The following is a 20381-nucleotide window of genomic DNA, read 5'->3' as shown; positions in this document are numbered from 1 at the left end:
CATTACCTCTATCACACTTTAGATAGCTACCTTCCATTCACCCTTCAACATCCAGTTTAAATATCACCTGCTCTAGGAAGTCTGATTTGTGTTCACCTGCTTAGCAATCCACCAAGTACTCACCATCCATTGCTTGGCCCTGGGAGGCCAGATACCAAGTCTTACTTTTCTTGGTATCCCCAGCAATTGATACAGTGTTTGGCAAAGCAGTTGCTCAGTCGTTGTTAGATGGATGGATGAATGAATGAGTAAAGAGATGAGAGGCCTACAAATCCTCCCCAGTCACCTAGTTGCCATTTTGGAAAGCTCATCCTGCAAAGTTGAGGAAATGTCAATGCAGGTGGTGGGAAGAAACAGAGCAGAGATGGGGGAGTCGGGGAAGACAGGCCTGGTCCTGGAGAGTGCAGAGGAGGCCTGAGAGGGTGTAGCACTGGAGAGAGAGGGAAAGAGAGGGGTAGGTGCAAGGAGATGTTGAAGAACAAGTGGTATTAATTACAGTAAATTAAATGGAGAAAATAATATATTAAGGTAAGATCAAGTGAACATGCAAGGGTGAAAGAGGCAGTACCAGAGACAAGCAGGGCCCACTTCATCACTTTACTGCATTTCATCTGTAGCACCCGCCCACTGGGAAGGCATCATCAAGTTCTCGAGAGACAGCTGTTTGTGCTGTACGGTGCTCTAAGTACAAAACAGTATCCTGTGGCTTTTCAGATTTTAAGACTGACAGACTATTTCTCTTAGGTCCCAAGTCTGAGTTCTCAGAAGTCAGGACCATTCACCTGGGGAGGCAATTTTGGTTAACAACCCAGGCTCACTCTAATAATCTCAAAGGATGGTGGGGAATTCACTAAACAAAATAAAGAAATTTCACTCAAAACACATATGCCTCTACAGAACCTGGCGGGGGCCACTGGGGCAATGCCGCTGTAAACTCAACTAACAGTTGTATTTGGGTGTGTTGCGACTCCAAGCTCAAGTCACTTGAATATTTCTGAGGGTCCAGGCAGTGGTGTCCCAGCTGAGGACTGAAAGATGCAAAGGCCTGAGTGCTAACCTCCAACAGGACCAGTCTAGCCAGGGAGAGAGGCATGTACACAGTCACATACTATCAAGACAAGAGTCAAGTGCTATTGATACCTAGAGAAGAGAGCAGAAAGTCTGTGTGAAAAGTTGAGGGTTCCTGCTGAGGCTGGGTAGGAACTCTTCCAGGTAGAAAAGGAGGGAAAGGGTTTTCAGGCAGAGGGGAGTTGGAGTTCCCTCCATGGGGCAGAGGGGACCAGAGCTGGTAGCTGGGCGCAAGGCCTAACTAAGCAAGGGTGGGGGGCTCCAGTGCTGTCTGTCAGAAGATGTTTCCCTTCAGTAGCCAAGATGCATAATTAAAAAGGTAGATGGTGCTGTCATTAATGAATACAGGGAAAACTGGAAGGAGGAAACTGTGGGGATGAGCTCACCCCCAAAGGCACTCTATGTTTACTTTAGAGGAACAAAAATAATTCAAAGGGCATTTGGAAATTCTATCTCCCACAAACCAGAAGAACAAAACATACATTTCACTCTGGTGTTGAATACAGAATAACAGACTGCCTACTCTCAGAAACTGATTAATTTTTCTAATTCATTAAGGATTATTTGGATAATAGGAAAACAATTTAATAAATCTAAAAAACTGGGGGAGGGATAAATTAGGAGTTTGGGATTAGCAGATAAAAACTATTATATATAAAATAGATAAACAACAAGGTCCTACTGTATAGCAAAAGAACTATATTCAATATCCTGTAATAAACCATAATGGAAAAGAAAAAAAAAATTTTTAATTTCTCTATAACCACTGTTATTCCATCCTTTCTTATAGGGTAGGGTGAGGGTGAATTATTATTTTATTATTATTATTTTTAAATATAGTTCCCTGTGCTAAAGAGTAGGACCTTGTTGTTTATTTTATATAAAGTATCAATAGTATGGATCTGTTAATCCCAAACTCCTAATTTATCCTTCCCCCCCTTTCCTCTTTGGTAACCATAATTTTGTTTTCTATGTCTGTGAGTCTGTTTCTGTATTGTAAGTAAGTTCATTTGTATCATCTTTCTAGATTCTACATATAAGTGATATCACATGATATTTGTCTTTCTCTGTCTGACTTATTTCACTTAGTCTGATAATCTCTAGGTCCATCCGTGTGAGGCCAAATTATTTAGCTGGTAATTATTTTAATGAGACTATGAAATTCTACAAGTCCTATCAATTTCTCCCCAAAGCATGACCATATAACTTTTCCTTTCAATACCATTTATTTGTCTAACTACAGAAAAAATAACTTTTCCAAGTTTTTTTTTGTGTGTTAAAATAACAAATGATATTCTGTCCCAGAATGCTGTTATTATTAATGCTGATAATAGCTCCAATAAGAAATATTTACAATTATGACTCATTTTGGAATAACAGGTAATTGTCTTGTAGTTCTTTTGAAAATAAACAGAATAAATAAATAAACATAGCTTCTACATTATTTACCACAGCTACATCCTTAATGGAACCTGGTCACGAAACATAACAAAAGCAAAAATGAAATTCAAATCAGACTCCCGGCCGCAAAGCATTGTTGACTGAAGAAGCTACAAGATGAACCTTTCACTCACTGAAGGAAGCAGGTGCGTTTCCATGTATAATGTATATTTTTAAAAGCAATTATTTTATATATAGAATGTGATTTAATAAAAACCTCCCTCTATCTGCAGACTGACAAACAGGAACCACAAAAGGGTGTCTCTACAAATACACAAACCCCCATGCGTAAATGCAAAGCCTGTCAAAATCCTTTCCTGTTCTCCTAAGCTTAAAAAACTGTAATTCAACGCAGTGGTGAGCTGAAAGGGCACAGATACAAAACATGTCTATTGTTAGCCTTCTATTAGATAAAAGTGTGTCATGCATAATAGAAAAGATGGTGTTTCCTATGGAAATCTATTTTGAGATGCATCCATTTAAAGGCAACTGAGAGCTCAAAATCAAGTTCAACTGAAGAGAAACAGAGCCCAAGCAAATACTACAGAAATGGACAAAGACATTTGAGAAGGAGGGGACCTGTGCTAAATCTTAATTCCAGACCAGCAAAATAGTTCCCGAATTCAAGCCAGTGATTTGCCCTGAGGTCACTCAAGGAACCAGGCAGAAACCACTGGCCAGAAGACATAGATATAATGTCAAAGGCAAGTGTGAGACGTGGAGGGTGGGGGGGACCCTGTGACTCTTGCTCCCACGGGCTTTCTGCACAGGCTTGCTTATACGACTCTGTTCAGAAGGGTATTAGCCAGCAGCTGTGCTGCATGGACTCCAGCCCAGGCTGAGTCACATCTAATAACAGCTCTGAGTTCATTCTTAGACAACATGGTTAGGATCCTCCAACAATCAATGGTGAAGACATACCTTGATGAATATTCCATTTCATTGCTGGGTAATAAATCTTCAGCTCTGTACAACATCAATGTTGACAAAGATACACACGGTCACCTTATTTGAAAGCCTGATTGTATAATTTTATTGAGTGGAGAAAAACGGACTCCATTTCAATAGGCTAGATAATTATCTGGCTCTAGAATCGATACTTTGGGGATCCAAAACATGTTCCAATATAATTCGTATCACCCAAAAATCTCACGAGTGACTTACTCATTTCAAGGTATTCATAAAATAATCCCAGTTTGCCCATGGGCTGCAGATGGTAGTCCTGTTCCCATCGTGGGGTTTTCTTTTCTGCTCCCGAAACTGTGCGACACCGTCCAATTAGATTCATGACCCAGCTGCCAAAAAAGATCAAATTATCAATCAGAATATTGTCAGACCAAAGGCATAAAAGTATTACTGGTTTTTCGAGCTGAACACATCATCTTCCCAAGAATTTAATTTCTTGTTTTCATGCTCAATTTCTTTTTATTTCTGCCTCCCTTCCCCAAAATATTTTGAAAAATAGTATTGACTACATACCTGGGTTTATCCAAATTGTAACTACTATGATTTTTCCTCCTACCTCCTTTTCATGTGGGCATTTTAATTTTTAAAAGATACTTTCCCCATTTGATTAACTTTAGTTTTGGGGTTTTTTTTTCCATTTCCCTGCTATTATCGAAGATGGTCTTTCCAGACTGAAAATCACCAGAGAAAATAAACAAAGCATGGAGGCCAGTGTGGTCCAGGGCTAAGAGGAAAATAAGTCTGTTGGTTGTGGCGGGGGGTGGGGGAGCCTAAGAGACCACGGTGAGGGTTTGGGCCGTTTTTCACTCTGAAGGAAGTGGGGAGCCATTGAGGGACATGGAGCAGAAAAGGGACATACTTTGACACCGGATAAAACAGCTCCAAGACCCTATTTTCGGCTGAACAAATTAAAGACCAAAGAAGTGACATGCTTCCTCAAAGTCAGTGCAGAGCTTGCAGGAAACACAGCCCCAACTGGCGGCCCAGTGCTCTGCCCCCTACTGGACGCTGCCCCGCAGAGCAGCCTGGTGTCTCCTCCTGGGTTATGCGGTTTTCTTTCTCAGAAGCTTGTGAGCCAAATGAACGCGTCCCCACTTTTTTTTTTTTTTTTAATGTTTAGAGATACCTCTTTTTTAAAAAAATTAATTAATTAATTAATTTATGGCTGTGTTGGGTCTTCGTTTCTGTGCGAGGGCTTTCTCTAGTTGTGGCAAGCGGGGGCCCCTCTTCATCGCAGTGTGCGGGCCTCTCACTATCGCGGCCTCTCTTGTTGCGGAGCACAGGCTCCAGATGCGCAGGCTCAGTAGTTGTGGCTCACGGGCCTAGTTGCTCTGCAGCATGTGGGATCTTCCCAGACCAGGGCTCGAACCCGTGTCCCCTGCATTGGCAAGTGGATTCTTAACCACTGTGCCACCAGGGAAGCCCCGTCCCTTTTTAATGGCAATTTGAACTGAAAAGAAATCGGAAACAGTTGTCAGTGAAACAAGGTGTGCACCTGTAGCCTACAGGGCTGTTGTCCCCTGAAGCAAAGCTGGCTTGCGGTTTACTTGTCGACTTCATCAGAAGACGTACGACAACAACAAACAACTTAGCATCTGGCTAAGCTCCAGCTGACGACACAGCACGTTTGTGTGGATTTCACTGTAAAGACCATTGTATACATTGCCCGTGAACACGCGTGTACACACACACACACACACACACAGAGTGTAAGAGGTGAATTAAAAATAGCTGACCATGAAGGGTTGCCCGTTGCTACTGATGTCAGTGTTAACTGTTCACTGACCACTCCCCCAGGTTTGCTAAGGGGAGACTTCTCTACAACGAAACATGGCCCTGGCTTCACAATCTTTCCCCACTTCTTTCTTCTATGACATTAGGGGAATAGCAGGAGGCTGTGGAAATGGAGGGGATATGGACTCAGACACCCCTGAATCGGAATCCACACTTCATTGCTTATTCGTTAACTTCAGTGAAGTTCACATAAAATGGGGTGATAAAACCTACACTGCCCAGGGTTGTTACCAGGATTAAATGATTCAGAACAGGTGAGGTATTTAGCAAACTTCCTAACACATCAAAATCCCCTGTGTGGGATTATCTTTTTGACCAGTACAGGCTAACTGGCTGAGGCCAACAGTAAATGCAGCCTAAGTTACTTAGAATCTTGACTCAGATCTCACTCCAGCACTTATAAGAATGATGTGGAACGCTTGTTGCTGGTGCTACTTCCTAGGCCACAACCCAGAGCTCTGTGATCAGTCAAGTCTGAGGTGTGGCCAGGAATCCGCAGTTTTACAGACATTCCAGGGGCCTTGTCGCCCACGTGGCACCGAGGACCGCACACATCCATCACCCTTCATGACACCCAAACTCAAGATCACTGGTTTCTACTGGTTTACTTTTCACTCTGCCTCACACTTCCAGCCTCAGCCTCTTGCGGAATCCTCTCCATGCCCCAGAGAAGCAGGTCTTTTACTATCGGGGACCCAAACCCATGATGACTTGGATTCAGGATGAAACTTCTGTCCTGGCAGCCACTTGCATGACTAACTCATCTGGTACTTGTTTCTTGTACCATACTGCCTCCATTGCCTCCACCAATCATATTAGGTCAAATGAGAAGAAATGACTAGCTTGCTTTTCTGATCTTCGGCTCTGAGCCTCTTGTTCAGTCTGAATTGAACCACTCATCTGTAGCAGGAAATCTTGGGTTGCAGTCTGTTCATCACTGCCCATGGTCTTCTGGATATTCTATTGGGTTATGACTCTAGTACAGGTATATCAATCTGACTGCACATGAGAATCACATACAGAACTTTAAAAAAATACAGACACTGGATACTTCTTCCCCTGGCCAAGGCTGGAAGCTTCCTCCCTCTACCAGGGGTTACAAAATAATTTTCTTAGCAATTGACCATGCATATTAGTGTAACAGTATCATAACAAATTGCCCTTTACTGAGTACTTATTATGTGTAAAGCATGGTGTGAAGCACTTTACACCCCATTTTGTCTTTGTCTCTTCATTATCATATTTAATCCACATACCAATTACCATTTCTGTTTAGGACATTCCCACTTGCTAATTTTGAATACAAGCATCCTTCACCATCTGAATCTATTTTGCTCCTGAGTTTACTGTTCCTGAATTTTAAGACCGAGTGTGTAGAGTGAGGGATCCCTGCATTTAGGATTCTCTTATTGTATGTCTCTGATTCATTCTCTAGCCAAATCATATCTTGAGAAGAAACATTTCCTCTTGTTAAGAGTTTGCTTTTTCTTATTATCTGAATAGCGAATACTCACTGAGGAAAATATAGAAAACATATAAAGAAGAAAATTACGGCCATCCATTATCTAAACAGCAAAGGACAATGCTAAGGCATTTTGGATATTTAACTCTATTTTTCTTAACATTTTATCATAAAATTTCTCCAAAGCAAGTAGCTTAACACAGGAATTGTACTAGCCTTTTTGTCAAGTACAGAATAAAATTCCCAGGCATGCCCCAACTATCAAAAAAGTGAGGCTAGAGCCAAAGGGCTCTAAGCTTCTTCTCAGGGTCCAACGAACAATTCTATTAATTTACTGATGTTTGTATTTGAAGCGTATGAGTCACTCATTCACTCAGTTGGCTCTTACTGAAGACCTACTAAATGCCAGGTGCTGACCCAGGTGCTGGAGAGACCCCCCCCTCCCCCCCAGATGGAGCCTGGATCACAGCACCACGTGGCCTTCATTTGCTCTGAGAATCCTGGTCAAGGACCCCAAGTGGAGTTGGGGGTGGAGGCAGGTGAGTATATGGTGAAATTCATTTCCTTTGTTCCTTGTTTCCTATGTTCCTTTTGACATATTTAAATGGTGTGAAAATAGCTACTAAATTTTATAAGTTTTCTTTTCCCTTCCTATGTATTATTGGGATGGGTGTGGTTTTGGGTAGCAAAAGTAACTGATATATCTTTAGTATGTTAAAAGTTTGTATGAAAACGTAGGAAGGAAACTGGCACCTTTACAAAGAGCAGATGCAGTGATGGGAAGAACCCAACCCACTCTCTAATTTGCCTAACATTTAGCGCAGGCGTCCCCAACCCCCGGGCCACGGACTGGCGCTGGAGCGCTGATTTAGTGCTCCTAGTTTTCAAACAAGGCTAGTAGAAGAAATATCTGAAGGCGAAGTTCAGCTCACTGGAACTTGCAACAATGTGCTTACTTGAAGTGAAGGTATAAACAGACCACAGATACTATAATACATCCTTTGTTTTTAAATATTTCACGTGCACAAGTTTCATTTTGTATGAATTTCTCAGTGAGTACCCGTTTAGGAAATATACTCTTCTCCTTGATTGTTTAAATCAGAAAATAGCTCACTGACAACAAATTATTCACAAAAATTTAGTGTTAAATAATTAACCTATTTCCTTCATAAAATACTTTTTTTTATTGGTAATGAGTTAAGCCTTTCCTCTATTTGATATATTTATTTTCACATAGAAACACAGTATTATTTGCACATGACCTACTTTTACTCATTGGGAAAAATCTAACTATGAGCCCAAGGTAAGGGCTGTCTACTGCACAGTAGGGCAAAAATATACTCATTTCACAGCTAAGATCAGAATCTTTTTTTGAGGGGGACGGTTTGAAGTGGGGAAAAGGGAGACGTCTTTGTTTACAGACAGACACTGATAATTCTCACTGAAGATGGGGGATAAAGCCCTGGTGAAGAAATGTGGAAGGACACACTGAAACCCAGAGGGTTTTGTTCTACAAAAACAGAAAGAAAAAAAAAAAAAAAAAGAATTTAACTGCTCTACAAAGAGAATGAACAGAAACTTGGTAATGAGGGACAGAGAAGAAAGGTTAGGGGAGGGAAGAGAAAGAATGAGAAGGAAGTTGGACGTGACAGGAGGAAGACAGGGCAGAAGGGCAGGATTCTAGAGCCTACAAAGAAGGGTGATAAATAAACAACAACCGCAGCAAAATTCCCAGGTGTATAGTGGGATAAGAGACTGAAAAGACGGAGGTTCTGCATTTCGAAATTCAAGTTGTTTGAGTTTCTCCTCCATGCCCCAAACATCAGTAAGCCCTGCTCGTGTGAGTGGTTTTGCAGGACACTGAGAAGGCTGCCCTCTGCGTTCAGGCTGGCAGGAGCAGAAAGTACAGGAGTGGGAGGCAAGACAGAAGAGAGATCAACAGTTTTGTGAGAACAGAAACTCAGAGCCAGAAATTATCTTGAAAAGGTTAATGTGGTAGGCAGAAAAACGGTCCCCCCAAAGATGTCCATATCCTAATACCCAGCACATACGAATTATGGTTGCAGATGCACTTAAGGTTGCTAATCAGCTGACTCTAACAGAGACGAGCCTGGATTATCCAGGTGGGCCCAGTGTAATCAAAGGGTCATTAAAAGTGGAAGACGGAGGCAGAAGAGAAGGGAGGAGTGAGGGAGGGAGATGTGACCACAGAAAAGAGTCACAGATCTGCAATCTTGCTGGCTGTGAGATGGAAAAAGAAGGTCACAGACCAAGGGATGTCGGTGGCCTCTAGGAGCTAGAAAAGGTAAAAGATACAGATTACCATAGAGCCTGAAGGAAACAGCCCTGCCAGCACCTTGACTTTAGCCCAATGAGACCTCTGCAGACTTCTGAGTTCCAGAACCACAAGATAGTAAATTCGTTGTTGTTTTGTGGGCTTCTTCCCTCTATTTTCTTCCTGTTGCCATTAAGTTTGGGGATACTTGTTGAAGCAGCAACAGAACACTAATACAATAAGCTCCTTGAAATATGCAGAAATTGCAGATGGCACTGGACTTGTCCACTGTGATATGGGATCGGACTTATGTGAAAATTAAAAGGACACGGTGACCTCAGCTAACATCTGTTCTTCTCATTTCTAGGAAAAGAACAGTAAGTCAAAACTTTTGTAGTTATTTTAGACAACCGTCTCTTAACATGCTATGTAACCTGGTGCCTTAGGACCATTAAGAGAACCTCTATTCTTAAAAGCACATGCGTTTGGAGCCATGGGGTTTTACATTTGAACCCCACAGTAGCCTCTTATTGGCTACATGAACTTGGGCAAATCGTTTAACCTTGTTAAAACACAGATTCTTCATTTGCAAAAGGGAGGTAAAAATAAGGATTGTTTGGATGATTAAATGACAGAGATAAATAAGCACTTAATACAGCGACTGGCACATACTAGGAACTCAACAAGTTACTATTACTGATTTTTAAACGCATGTATAAAAGGAGGAGAAAGTTGTAAGAAGTTGTGGAAAAACTTAGTTCGAAGCTCCAACAAGGCCCATCTCTCAAAGGGCTATGATCCAACAGCCACCAACAATGGGCTAATAGGCAAAAACTACAGCAGATGGGGATTTTTGTTAAATCTAAAGAAGGAGGTTTTTAAATATAATTCTGAAACACTGGATACATGTACACTGTTGGCTGGATCATCTTATCTGGAGACCTTTAATAAGCAGAGGGTCTACTCCATTTTAGAAGTGGCTGCATGCAGCTAGACAAGCAGGGAAATGACTTGGATGGGTGGGCCGTTCTACCCCTAAGATCACACGACTCGGTACTCACGGAAGTAACACCTCTTGTATGTTATTCCAGATCGCTTTTCCTCCCATGATGATTATCAGCTGCGTTGTCAGCTCAAGGAGACAGCCACCTGGGTCACACTGAAATATTAAAAAGAAAGTCCTATTTAAATTTTAGATGGGTCTAACATGAAAAAGTCATTAATTTTATTTTTTCTGATATTCTTATTTAGGCTAAAAAAAAAAATCTAAGGAATGTACAATGAAGAAACTCTTCACTGGGCAAGTGAGAGAAAACATGGAACAGCTTAAATTGTCAAGAGAACACAATTCTACATTCACACCTCTTCATTTCTGTATTTTCCGAGCCAATAAACTGGGTCTCCTGGATAACCCACAAATTTGCCCTTAAAGAATGCGATGTAGAAACACGAAGAGTAGTAGTTGACAAACTGGAATAAGAACATCTTCATGGTTAGGCTGTTCTCATAATCAGTCTGGGTCCTTGGGAGTTCTGTAGTTAAAAGAAATGTTAAGATTTTAAAATTGTGAACAGCTTTGAGACGGTAATCAAAGACACTGATACATGAGTTAACATGATTAAAAAAAATACAATTCACAGTTTCCACTTCAGCTGTTTTGAATTTCTTAATATAGCTACTATGTTAATTCCAAGTTTACACATTGTTGTAAGAGTCTCTCCCCCATGAACACAATATCCCACAAGGCAGAAAACAGTCAACTGTTCCTTAAAATTTATAAGCACAATGATATCAAATAGGCAAGAACTGTCTTCTTTCAATGTAAGACAGAAAATTAAAGTTGAACAGCCTGCTAAATGATATTCTCTTGTCTTCCTGAACTGCAATAAGGTAGGCCTGTTGAAGAAAACAAACAAAACACGGGGCAACTTGCTAGAAGCATTTGGGGAAGACAAAACGGGTCATCCTTCTAGTTTAGAATTTAAATCGGTCTTATCATTTTCAGAAGATGACCACTCCAAAGGTGACCATTTGGAGAACGACCCAGCCAAATGCAGCGTGTGGGAAGCACTTAACTTTGGCTACTAAGCAGCTGCCTGGGATACAAGCCAGAGAGAAGAAACCTTTATTATAAAAGCCAGAGCTGATGAGTGTGGAGCTATATTAATATGAACAGCGTGGGAGGAAGACACATAACACTGTGATTGCTTGTCCTCTCAGCAATGCGGGAGCAAGCAGATCTGCCACTGGAACCATGACCCTCTTCCACTTGTTTGCAATAAAGAGACCATTTACTTTCAACAATAGGGTACATGATCTAATGTAACTGAAAATATTATTCAGCACTGATCTGTTTACACAGAGCTTGGGCATTATAATGATTGTCTTTGCTTTGTCCCTCTTACCAGTGCAAAGCTAGAGATAATTCATTTCTCGTACAGGCTAGAGAAAATATGTTTACACTTGAAATTTTCTAAAAATTGTAACATACTGGAATTGAAATGCCTAAAACATACAGTCTCTATTTTTACCTGATTCTAAAGATGGCTTAGAAATCACGCTATATATATAGCAGGACCTTACCAAAGTTAGTAATCATGATTGCCACTTTCTCATATATGGTGTTCAGGATCATGATGATGATAAAGCTGATGAGGGAAGCGGTGATGGACGTGGCCATCTGTGGAGTCAGATACTTCTGGATTGGGTCTGTTCCATTAAGGTTTTTGGGAAGTTTTGCAGAAAATACAATGAACACTGAGAGCCTGTAGACAATGATCCCGATAACTGAAGCAACGATCAAAAGGATCTGAAAACACAATAAACACAGCAGCGTGAGACTCACAAATAATTACACTTTTACACTTCCCATGCCCAAATGGACAACATGCATTGTGAAGTGATGTAAATCTCACATAAATGCCACAAGAGAGGTGAAAATCAGGCACGTTAAATTTCAAAGAAAGGAGAAGAAATGATGGCAGTCAAAAGAGTTGGTGCACCCACTAATGGAAGATGTTAATAGCAGGAGCAGCTGTGAGCAGGGAATGAGGAGGTCTGTGGGAACTCTGTACTTCCTGTGAATTTTTCTGTAAACCCAAAACTGCTCTAAAAAAGAAGGCCTAATAAAAAGAGGGAGAGGGGGAGGGGGGGGGGAGAGAGAGAGAGAGAGAGAGAGAGAGAGAGAGAGAGAGAGAGAGAGAGAGAGAGAGAGAGAGAATATCTTCAGATGGAGTAAAAATGGAGTAACTGGTAGCATGTTCTGGTAGAAGAAAAAAGTCTGTGATAGCAGAACCAGTGAAAACATCCCTTTGTAGAATAATAATTATGGAATTATTTAGGTTATGAATGAGTGGGTTTTGCTCATTTGTAATCCATTAAGAGGATACGTTTCCTTCCAACAGAGAACCTATTACTGACTCAGGGGTCAGCAGGTGCTGGCTGTTGTCTTCGTTCCCGTAGCTGAGGAGATTTTGAACAGGACCAGTGAAGCTGCAGAGATGCCCCAAGGTCACTATTGGAAATGGCAGCAGGCAGGTCTCTGATGATAAACGCTTCACACGCTTTTCATACTCGGATCTTGAGACCTTAAACTGGCAGTTATTTATACCTGCACTTGCACAGGATTCATTTTCCTAGTCCATTGTAGTTTTGACTGCATAGACCCAAGGTCAGTGGGGGTGGTCTGAAACATAATCTGCGTGTGGTTGGTAGGGTTTCACTTCCTTACTAGGCAGGTTTTCTCTGGCCACTGAACAAGGTACATCAAAGGTCCCATTTTTAAACTGCTTTCCTTACATCTACCTTCTTGGACACACTCCAGAAGCATGTACTCAATGTCTCTGATGGCTCCTGATGACTGCCGTGATAGAGAAAGCTATAAAGAATATGAATTTCAGTACCAAGCAATCACGTCGTGTGTTTACAGTCACAGAGGGAGGCTGGTTTCCACCTGTGGAGGGCAGTAGAGGGAGTGATCCACAAGCATGGCTGGACTCCCGCGTTCGAATCCCAGCTCCACCACTAGCTGGGGGGACCTTGTGCAAATTACTTAGCCTTTGGGGGTTTCAATTTCCTCACCCATATAATGAGGGGATAATAAAAGCCACTGATTTATAGGATTATTGTGAGGCTTCAATGAGTTACTACAGGTAAAAACAATTAGGGCATTAAGCCCTGGCACATGAAAAGTACTATCTAAACGTTAGCTATGATTATGGTGACCAAAGTGTTAAAAAGATGACTTTCTTACTTTTTAAGCTATCAGTTTGTAGAGAAAGTATTATATTTCCTCCTTTAATCTCATTATCTCCTTTTCTTCACAGTTAAGCCTTCATACTTGTGAAAGGAATAACACTGTGTGTGTGTGTGTGTGTGTGTGTGTGAGATTAGATGTGAAAATTAATTAAGGTTGAGAAAAATGTATCAGAGAAGGTATATCAAGTCTTCCTCTCAGCATAACCCATACAGGCCATTTAAATATTGATAGTATATATATATTTTAAAACTCTGCTAGTAATTTTTAAAATGACATATTAAGTAATTATAATATGTAAGATTCTTTAATGCTTACTATTGCTTCAGCACACATATATTTTTAAAATCCTTACAACCATCCTGTGAGGTAGGTAGTATTCTCTTTTTACAGATGAGGAAATAGAGCCACATAGAGATGAAGCTATTTGTCCCAAATTAAGCAACTAGTAAGCGAGAGAACTGAGATACTCAGAGTCCAAAGATACACAAACCTTTATATGGCACTGCCCCCTACATGGCTTATGAAATGAATTCTAATTCATTTCAGAACTTTTACAAACTTGACGTGTTTCCATTTTTCTTGAGAGCACTTAAGGGGTTCAATATTTCTTAGGAAACAGGAAAACTTTTCATTCTCCTTCCTCAAGTTGCTTACATATCCTCTTTTCTGATCATAACTTTAATATACGCTCATTAGAGAAAATCTGAAAGTACCTGCTAGTGGACACTGGTTGCTTTTGCTGCGCTGGATCTGTACCCTGTCTTAGAAGAGGACCTAGATTTTGCTTTAGAGTAAATAATCTCCCTTCTGTTTTTAGTCTAGTGGTTTGGGCTTGACTGCCCAACCCTCCCCAGGGCTCCAGATGTAGATCCCAATTGGTTTGACACAAACAGGTGTCTCATCCTATTGGCCTCAGCACCTGATTCAAGGATTGGCAAATAACCTATTAAGAGCCACCAAGATGTGAGGAGATATGTGCTAGTGCCCATGAAAGACGAGCTTCCTCTGTCAACAGGGGTTGCTGCTAAAGGAGACCTTTCTTGGCTTGGATGTGATGTGAGATCTGGAAAGCTGCAGCCATCTTGCACCCATGAGGGATGCCTAGAATCACCATGCTGGGACACCACTGGACACAGAGTGAAGACAGAACAAAACCAGCCTTGACATCATCTGGGCTACAGTATCTATTCTTGACTGAAGTCATACCTCAGATATGAGATTTTCAGTTACAGGAACCAAGAAATCTCACCCAACCCCATTTTTTGGTTGTTGTTTAAACCAATTGGAGATTGATTTTCTGTCACCTACAATTGAAAGACTCCAACTATCAAAATGAAGAATAAAAAATAAAAATAGAAAAAAAAATGTATCTATACATAGGTGTAATTCATTCAGAACTATGCGTTGTTTTCATATAAAATATTTTACATATTAATTTTATTCTTAAGCCTATCATAATCATGACATTTTTACATGTCATAATATATTTTCGTGGACATACTTTTTCATGGCTGCACAATATTCTACTGTATGAAGGGTTGGAAGGAGGACATTTTGGCTGAGGTTTTATATATATATAATATATATAATCAATATTTATATAACATTTCTATATAAACAAAAATATTATTTATGTATTATATATGTGTATATATATATATGTCTGACTTTTACTTGCCATTGTTTTTTTTTTTTTGGTTTTATTTTTTCTTCATTGAAGAGGGTTTGAATAAAATGTTAAAATACTTACAAATTTCATAATATATGTGAGCTATAAAACTTTGCAGTAAAATGAATGTCCACATACCTCCCACCCAAATTTAAAAATACATTATTACTACTACCATGGAGACACATATTATATATGTGTGTGTGTATATATATATATATATATATATATGTCTGACTTTTACTTGCCACTTTGAAATACTTCCTGATTAAAAGTTTTTAAAAGCTGAATTAGTGGATTAAAGCATATGAATATTTTTGACTTTGACATGTACTGCCAAACTGCTTTCTAAGAAGGCTGGAGCAGTGTAAAAATCCAATAGCATAGGTATGAGAGTACTATGGCACTTAAGCCTTACAAACACAGAGTCTTATCACTTGACAGGTGAAAAATTGTATTTCACTTTAATGTGCACTGATTTAATTACCACTGAGGTTTGACATTTGCCACGATATTTTTTCCCTTTCTGAATGTGTATTCATCTTCTCTGCCTTCTTAGCTCCTGAGATTTTTGGTGTTGTCTCAGAAGTGCTCTGAAGTATTTACGTATTGAAGGAATTAGCCCTTTGCCCTATTTGTTAACAAATATTTCCTCTGGTGTTTTGTTTAAACTTAGGACGCTTTTGATGTATGGAAATCTTTAAATACTTTCCTCTGAAACTTCTTCCACATCTAGAGATTGTATATTCATCAATATTTATTTCTAGTTTTTTATGGTATTACTTTTTAAAATGTTTTTAAATATTTCTGGAATTTATCACAGTATGTGGTTCATAGCATGATTTCAATCTTTTTTTCCCAAATAGCTAACAAGTGTTCCATTACCATTTATTGAATAATCTTTACTTATCTCTCTGATTTGTAATGCCTTCCTTTTCATATATTAAATTATTAGTGAGCCCATATCTGGGCTTCATGTCCTGTTCTCTAAGCTGGCTGTTCTTGAGCTAATAAAACTCTCATTATATTACTTATTATTATATTACTAATATGATTTTATTAATAAAAAACCCAAAACTAATTTCATACGTTCTGATATTTTAGAAACATTGTCTTTTTATCTAGAATCATTTGTTTAAGGCCTCTTTTATGTCTTTCAGTAGTTTTTATGTTTTTTTTTTATAGTTCCTATTATCTTTTTGTTAAGGCTATTCCTAGACATTTTATATTAGTTGTTACTCTTGGAGAATTTTAGAATTCTTGATGCCTCCCGTCTGGTCTCTTCATTAGAAACTTGAAAATCCTGAACCACAGATCTGATTTAAACAAATGAGGTGAAAGGAGCTGGAAGAGCCACGGGTAGCAGAAGATATTGTGAAACCTTGAGAGTTGCTCCATGTGGTGGCTGAGCTGTTCTCTGGAAACAATCTTCTCTATGAAGCTACATAGTTTCCAGCTCGACTTTCAGTTTTCTCAACATTTAAAATTAGATACTAGAAAAATCTGTGGCAGATTCTTACCCAGAAAAAGACAGCACTGGCACAGAGGGTTATACGTATACACTTTCCCCAGGTGGTAAAGGGAATACGCTCTTCTTCCTAATTAAAAATAAATAAATAAAAAGAAGTTTAGTCAATCAAGGGATTCCTCCAATGAAATGATTTTCCTCCTAATTGGTCACTGAATCCTAGGCTTAATTTTTTTTAAAAATTAGTTTTCAGACACAGCCTCCTTACTGATAATTGCATGTTTGCTTGTTAACAATTTCAGACATACATACAACAAAACATGTTCAGTGTTCATTTTAATAATAGTTTTTGAAAATGCAAATGTGAATAACAAACTGTTTATCTGCCATGATCTGAGCTCAGGAGTCTGGGTATCTGACAATACCATTCCTGAGCTTGTCTTAGATTTTAGAAGTGACTGCAGTCATAACCCAGAGTCTGTGCAGGACAGAAAGTGTCACAGATGTCTGCAAGTACTACGGAGCCAATGTGTGTGTTCCGGTTGAGCTTTATGTATTAATTAGGTATAACTATGAATCTTTAGAGTGTCCATTTTATAGTTTATATGAATATATGTAGATTTTTCTAGAAATGAAATCAACAGTGTGATTATAGCTGCAAACAGGTACATGGCATTTACTCTGTGCCAGGTGCTATTCTAAGTAGGTTCTATCCAATAACTCAATCAATCCTTACCACAGTCATATGAGGAAGCAACTTTCTTATTCCTGTGTTATAGCTGGGGAAACTAGGGCACAGAGAACTTAACAAGTTGTCCGAGATCACTCAGCTAGTAAACTTGCTATGTTCAGATATGAATTCAGGCAGTTTTGTTCCCAAGGCCTCACCACCACACCGCTGGCCTCTCTAGACATTGAGGACGTGTTCTCAATCAAGGTAAAATGAGGAAGAACGATAAGGAGAAATGAACCTTCATCTTCAATTTTTTAACAAGCAATGTTACAATGGAAATTTAACTTATGAGTTGGCAATTTTAAATTTAAAATGGACAGATTTAAATTTCCAAAATGTCTTTTCTTCAGTATGTTTTGTATGTTGCCAATAACATAAGCTTTTGTTTTTCAGTATTCAAAAACGTTATGAACATCCGATTTTGTCTAAGTTTCAGCTTTCGTTATGTACAACCTTTCACCAACACATGCTTTGACCCCCATCTTTCGTCGTAAACAATGGGAACTATTCATAATGGGGATTATTTAAAACTTGTTACATTGTAAAAGACAAATGTCATTTTCTGTTGGGTAACTGAAACTCAATTTTTTCCATTTATAAAATGAGGAGGTTGAACTGCTCCCTCCAGACCCTTTTACTGCCAACATTCTGTAAATCTGTGAGTCAATTTATAAAGTCTATGGTTGGAGACATTTTCAGATGCTTTTGATAAAAGCATTTTCTTTCCAAGAGTTATTCATATTCAAAACCTACTGTCCTTATGCTGATGACTACAAGTACAATTAGCTCCAGATTTTCTGTGTTGATGGCAAGAGGCAATAATGCAGATGATTGAAAAAAATTGTCTTTCACTGGCTTTGGAATGCTTATACAAAGAGATTATATAGTTTTATTTTTTAATTCTGCAGCAGCAGTAACAGCAGCAAATTTACCTTTCCAATTAGATAAAATGATTAGCACGGGGCCTGAATATAGTTTGGCCTCAACAGATGTTTCCCTTCTTCCTCCATCCTTTCTCCGATTTTAGGATAAGAGTCACCCTACTCTGTGCACATACCAACCAGAAGGGGGAGCAGTGACCGAGGCGTAGTGCAAGACAAAGGAGCTAGTCTACGATGAAAAGGTGGCTGTAATAATGAAGGACCATGTGAAAAACTGAGAATCAACTATGAAAACCAACGTGTCTTTCCTTCTACATCTATGTCATAGAGTCTAATTTTTATTGGTACTATGAAAGGACACAAATCAACGCACCTTTTCTTATACATTTATGTAAGAGGTTTTTTTTTTTCATTTTTGTTATTATGAAAGAAGGGACCACATTTATCTCCTGTGCCTACTGTTCTTAGTAGTGCTCCTTCTCTTTGGCTGTACATTAAAAATCACCAGAGCAGCTTTAAAAAAAAAAAATCCTGTGCCAGAATGCACCCCAGGCCACTGAGTGGCAGAGTATATAGCGACAGAAGACGGGCATCAATATTTTTTAAGCGCCCGCCCCTACTCCGTGATTCCAATGTGCAGTCAAGGTTGAGAACCCCTGCAATAAATAGACTGAATTGCATCTAGATAACATACTCTTTACCTGAGTGATCTCATTTATCACCACATGAGTACACCGTGCCTCATATTCTGGCCGGGGTTGTTCTTCCTGCTGTAACTCGACAGTGTCCCATTCGTACTCAAGTTCTGCCTGGCGTCGCTTCCAAAACTCCAAAAACAAGGTAACTACCGAAGAGAGAACAGCATCATGTGGATCTTCAGTGATGACTGATGCTTCAGAAATCTGTACTGAATACTATTAATTAGCCACAACACTTCTGTATACGGTCAATAAAATCTAATTTTATTTATTTATAGGCGATACTAATATCTAAAAGAGAGAAAAATGAGTTAATGCTTTTCTTAAAAGGAAAATGTTGATAATTTATTCAACTTGTGAAAAACAGACTATAGGTCATGGGAAGGGTAGTAATGGGATGGTCAGAAGGCATCTGATTGTGTCTACTGCTAAAGCACCTGCTCTTAGCACATTATTGCCAACAAAAAAACACAAGCAACTATTATAATTCAAAGCAGTTCATGGTCCATCCTTTAGTCTGCTCCTCCTTGCACCCCTCTCCCTCTCTTCCCTCCAAAGGGCTTGGGGGTGCAGGGATGAGAATGCTTCAGTGGTCCCCAAATCTTTATTTTCCACCACCCAAGTCACCCCAATTAAAACAATATTCTTAAATGTGGAAAACTGGTATTTTTCTCAATCTTGTGTAAAGTATGAATAAAATAATTTTTAGAAATCATTATTTTTCAAGATTTGTAACTTCAAATACTAGACAGAAACAACATTAAATGTTCGTTGAAAAATGTGGTTTCAGGGTAAATCCCCTAGGCCCTTCTTCCAATCAGACTGTTACCCCTAAGCCCTTCCTATATAGAAATTCTGGAATAAACACTGTTCCATCCACAAATATTTTTGAGTCTCTACTATATGCTGAGAATAAAGAGAAAAAAAAGATATGGTCCCTGCTTCAAGGAGCTCCTAGGTGTATAGGAATTACAGTGAAGTGATAGTTACAGTGGACTTTTAAGACAGCTGTGATCAAAGTAAGCACGAGGTGCTCTGGGCACACAGAGCCGGAATGTAACAAGGCTGTCTCAGAGGAGGGGACCACTGGGGTGAGTTTCGAGATGCCTTAGAGCTGATCAGGTGAAGGGGGAATGTTAAGGCCATTTCCCCCTAGGGAGCCGTGCGTGCAAAGGCAAGAGACCAAAGAGACCCAGGTACTTTCCAAGAGCTGCAAACAGACTGGAAGGGAGCACAGGGTGTGGTAAGGCGGGTGGGACAGCCAGGTGGAGAGATGGCAGGGGCAAATCACGAAGGACTCTGTGTGCCTTAAAGGTGGAGGAGACATTGAAGGAAGTCAAGAAAGAGACTAGAGGCAGGGAGACCTACTGGCAGGTCCACGATGAGGCCTGCTTCAGCCGGGAGGTGAGAGAAGACGGCGTTTTAGCAGGTAGACAGATTGCATGCTGGTGTGATGGAAGGGGGAGAAAGAGATCAAGGATGCCCGCCAGCTTTCTGGCTTTGGCGATGTCCTAAATTCTAGTGCCATTCCCTGATATAAGAAGGGCAGGAAGAGGAGCAAGTCTGAGACAGAAGATTACCGATTCGGTTCTGATCAGCTGACTGTGGGCCACAGGGGAGATACCCGGTAGGCAGGTAAAAGTCTAGAACTCCAGAGAAAGATCTAGGC

The 20381-nt window shown here is 39.8% G+C and overlaps 1 protein-coding gene across 3 annotated transcripts in view; it reads right to left on the bottom strand.

The window, feature by feature from the left end:
- Positions 1 to 20381, bottom strand: part of ANO6 (anoctamin 6) — a 219584-nt gene that overhangs the window by 22125 nt on the left and 177078 nt on the right. For all 3 annotated transcript variants that reach the window (XM_059935720.1, XM_059935718.1, XM_059935719.1), the window contains 6 exons: positions 18716 to 18858; positions 16453 to 16530; positions 11589 to 11814; positions 10368 to 10537; positions 10067 to 10164; positions 3673 to 3803 (listed from right to left, as the gene is read on the bottom strand). In XM_059935720.1, the coding sequence (XP_059791703.1) occupies positions 3673 to 3803; positions 10067 to 10164; positions 10368 to 10537; positions 11589 to 11814; positions 16453 to 16530; positions 18716 to 18858 (846 nt within the window). The remainder of the gene's footprint in view (positions 1 to 3672; positions 3804 to 10066; positions 10165 to 10367; positions 10538 to 11588; positions 11815 to 16452; positions 16531 to 18715; positions 18859 to 20381) is intronic.

This window comes from Balaenoptera ricei, chromosome 10 (genome assembly GCF_028023285.1).
Source record: "Balaenoptera ricei isolate mBalRic1 chromosome 10, mBalRic1.hap2, whole genome shotgun sequence".
NCBI classification, from domain to species: Eukaryota; Metazoa; Chordata; class Mammalia; order Artiodactyla; family Balaenopteridae; genus Balaenoptera; species Balaenoptera ricei.
Note: the sequence above shows the minus strand (reverse complement) of the source record. Positions and strands in the feature narration are given on the sequence as shown.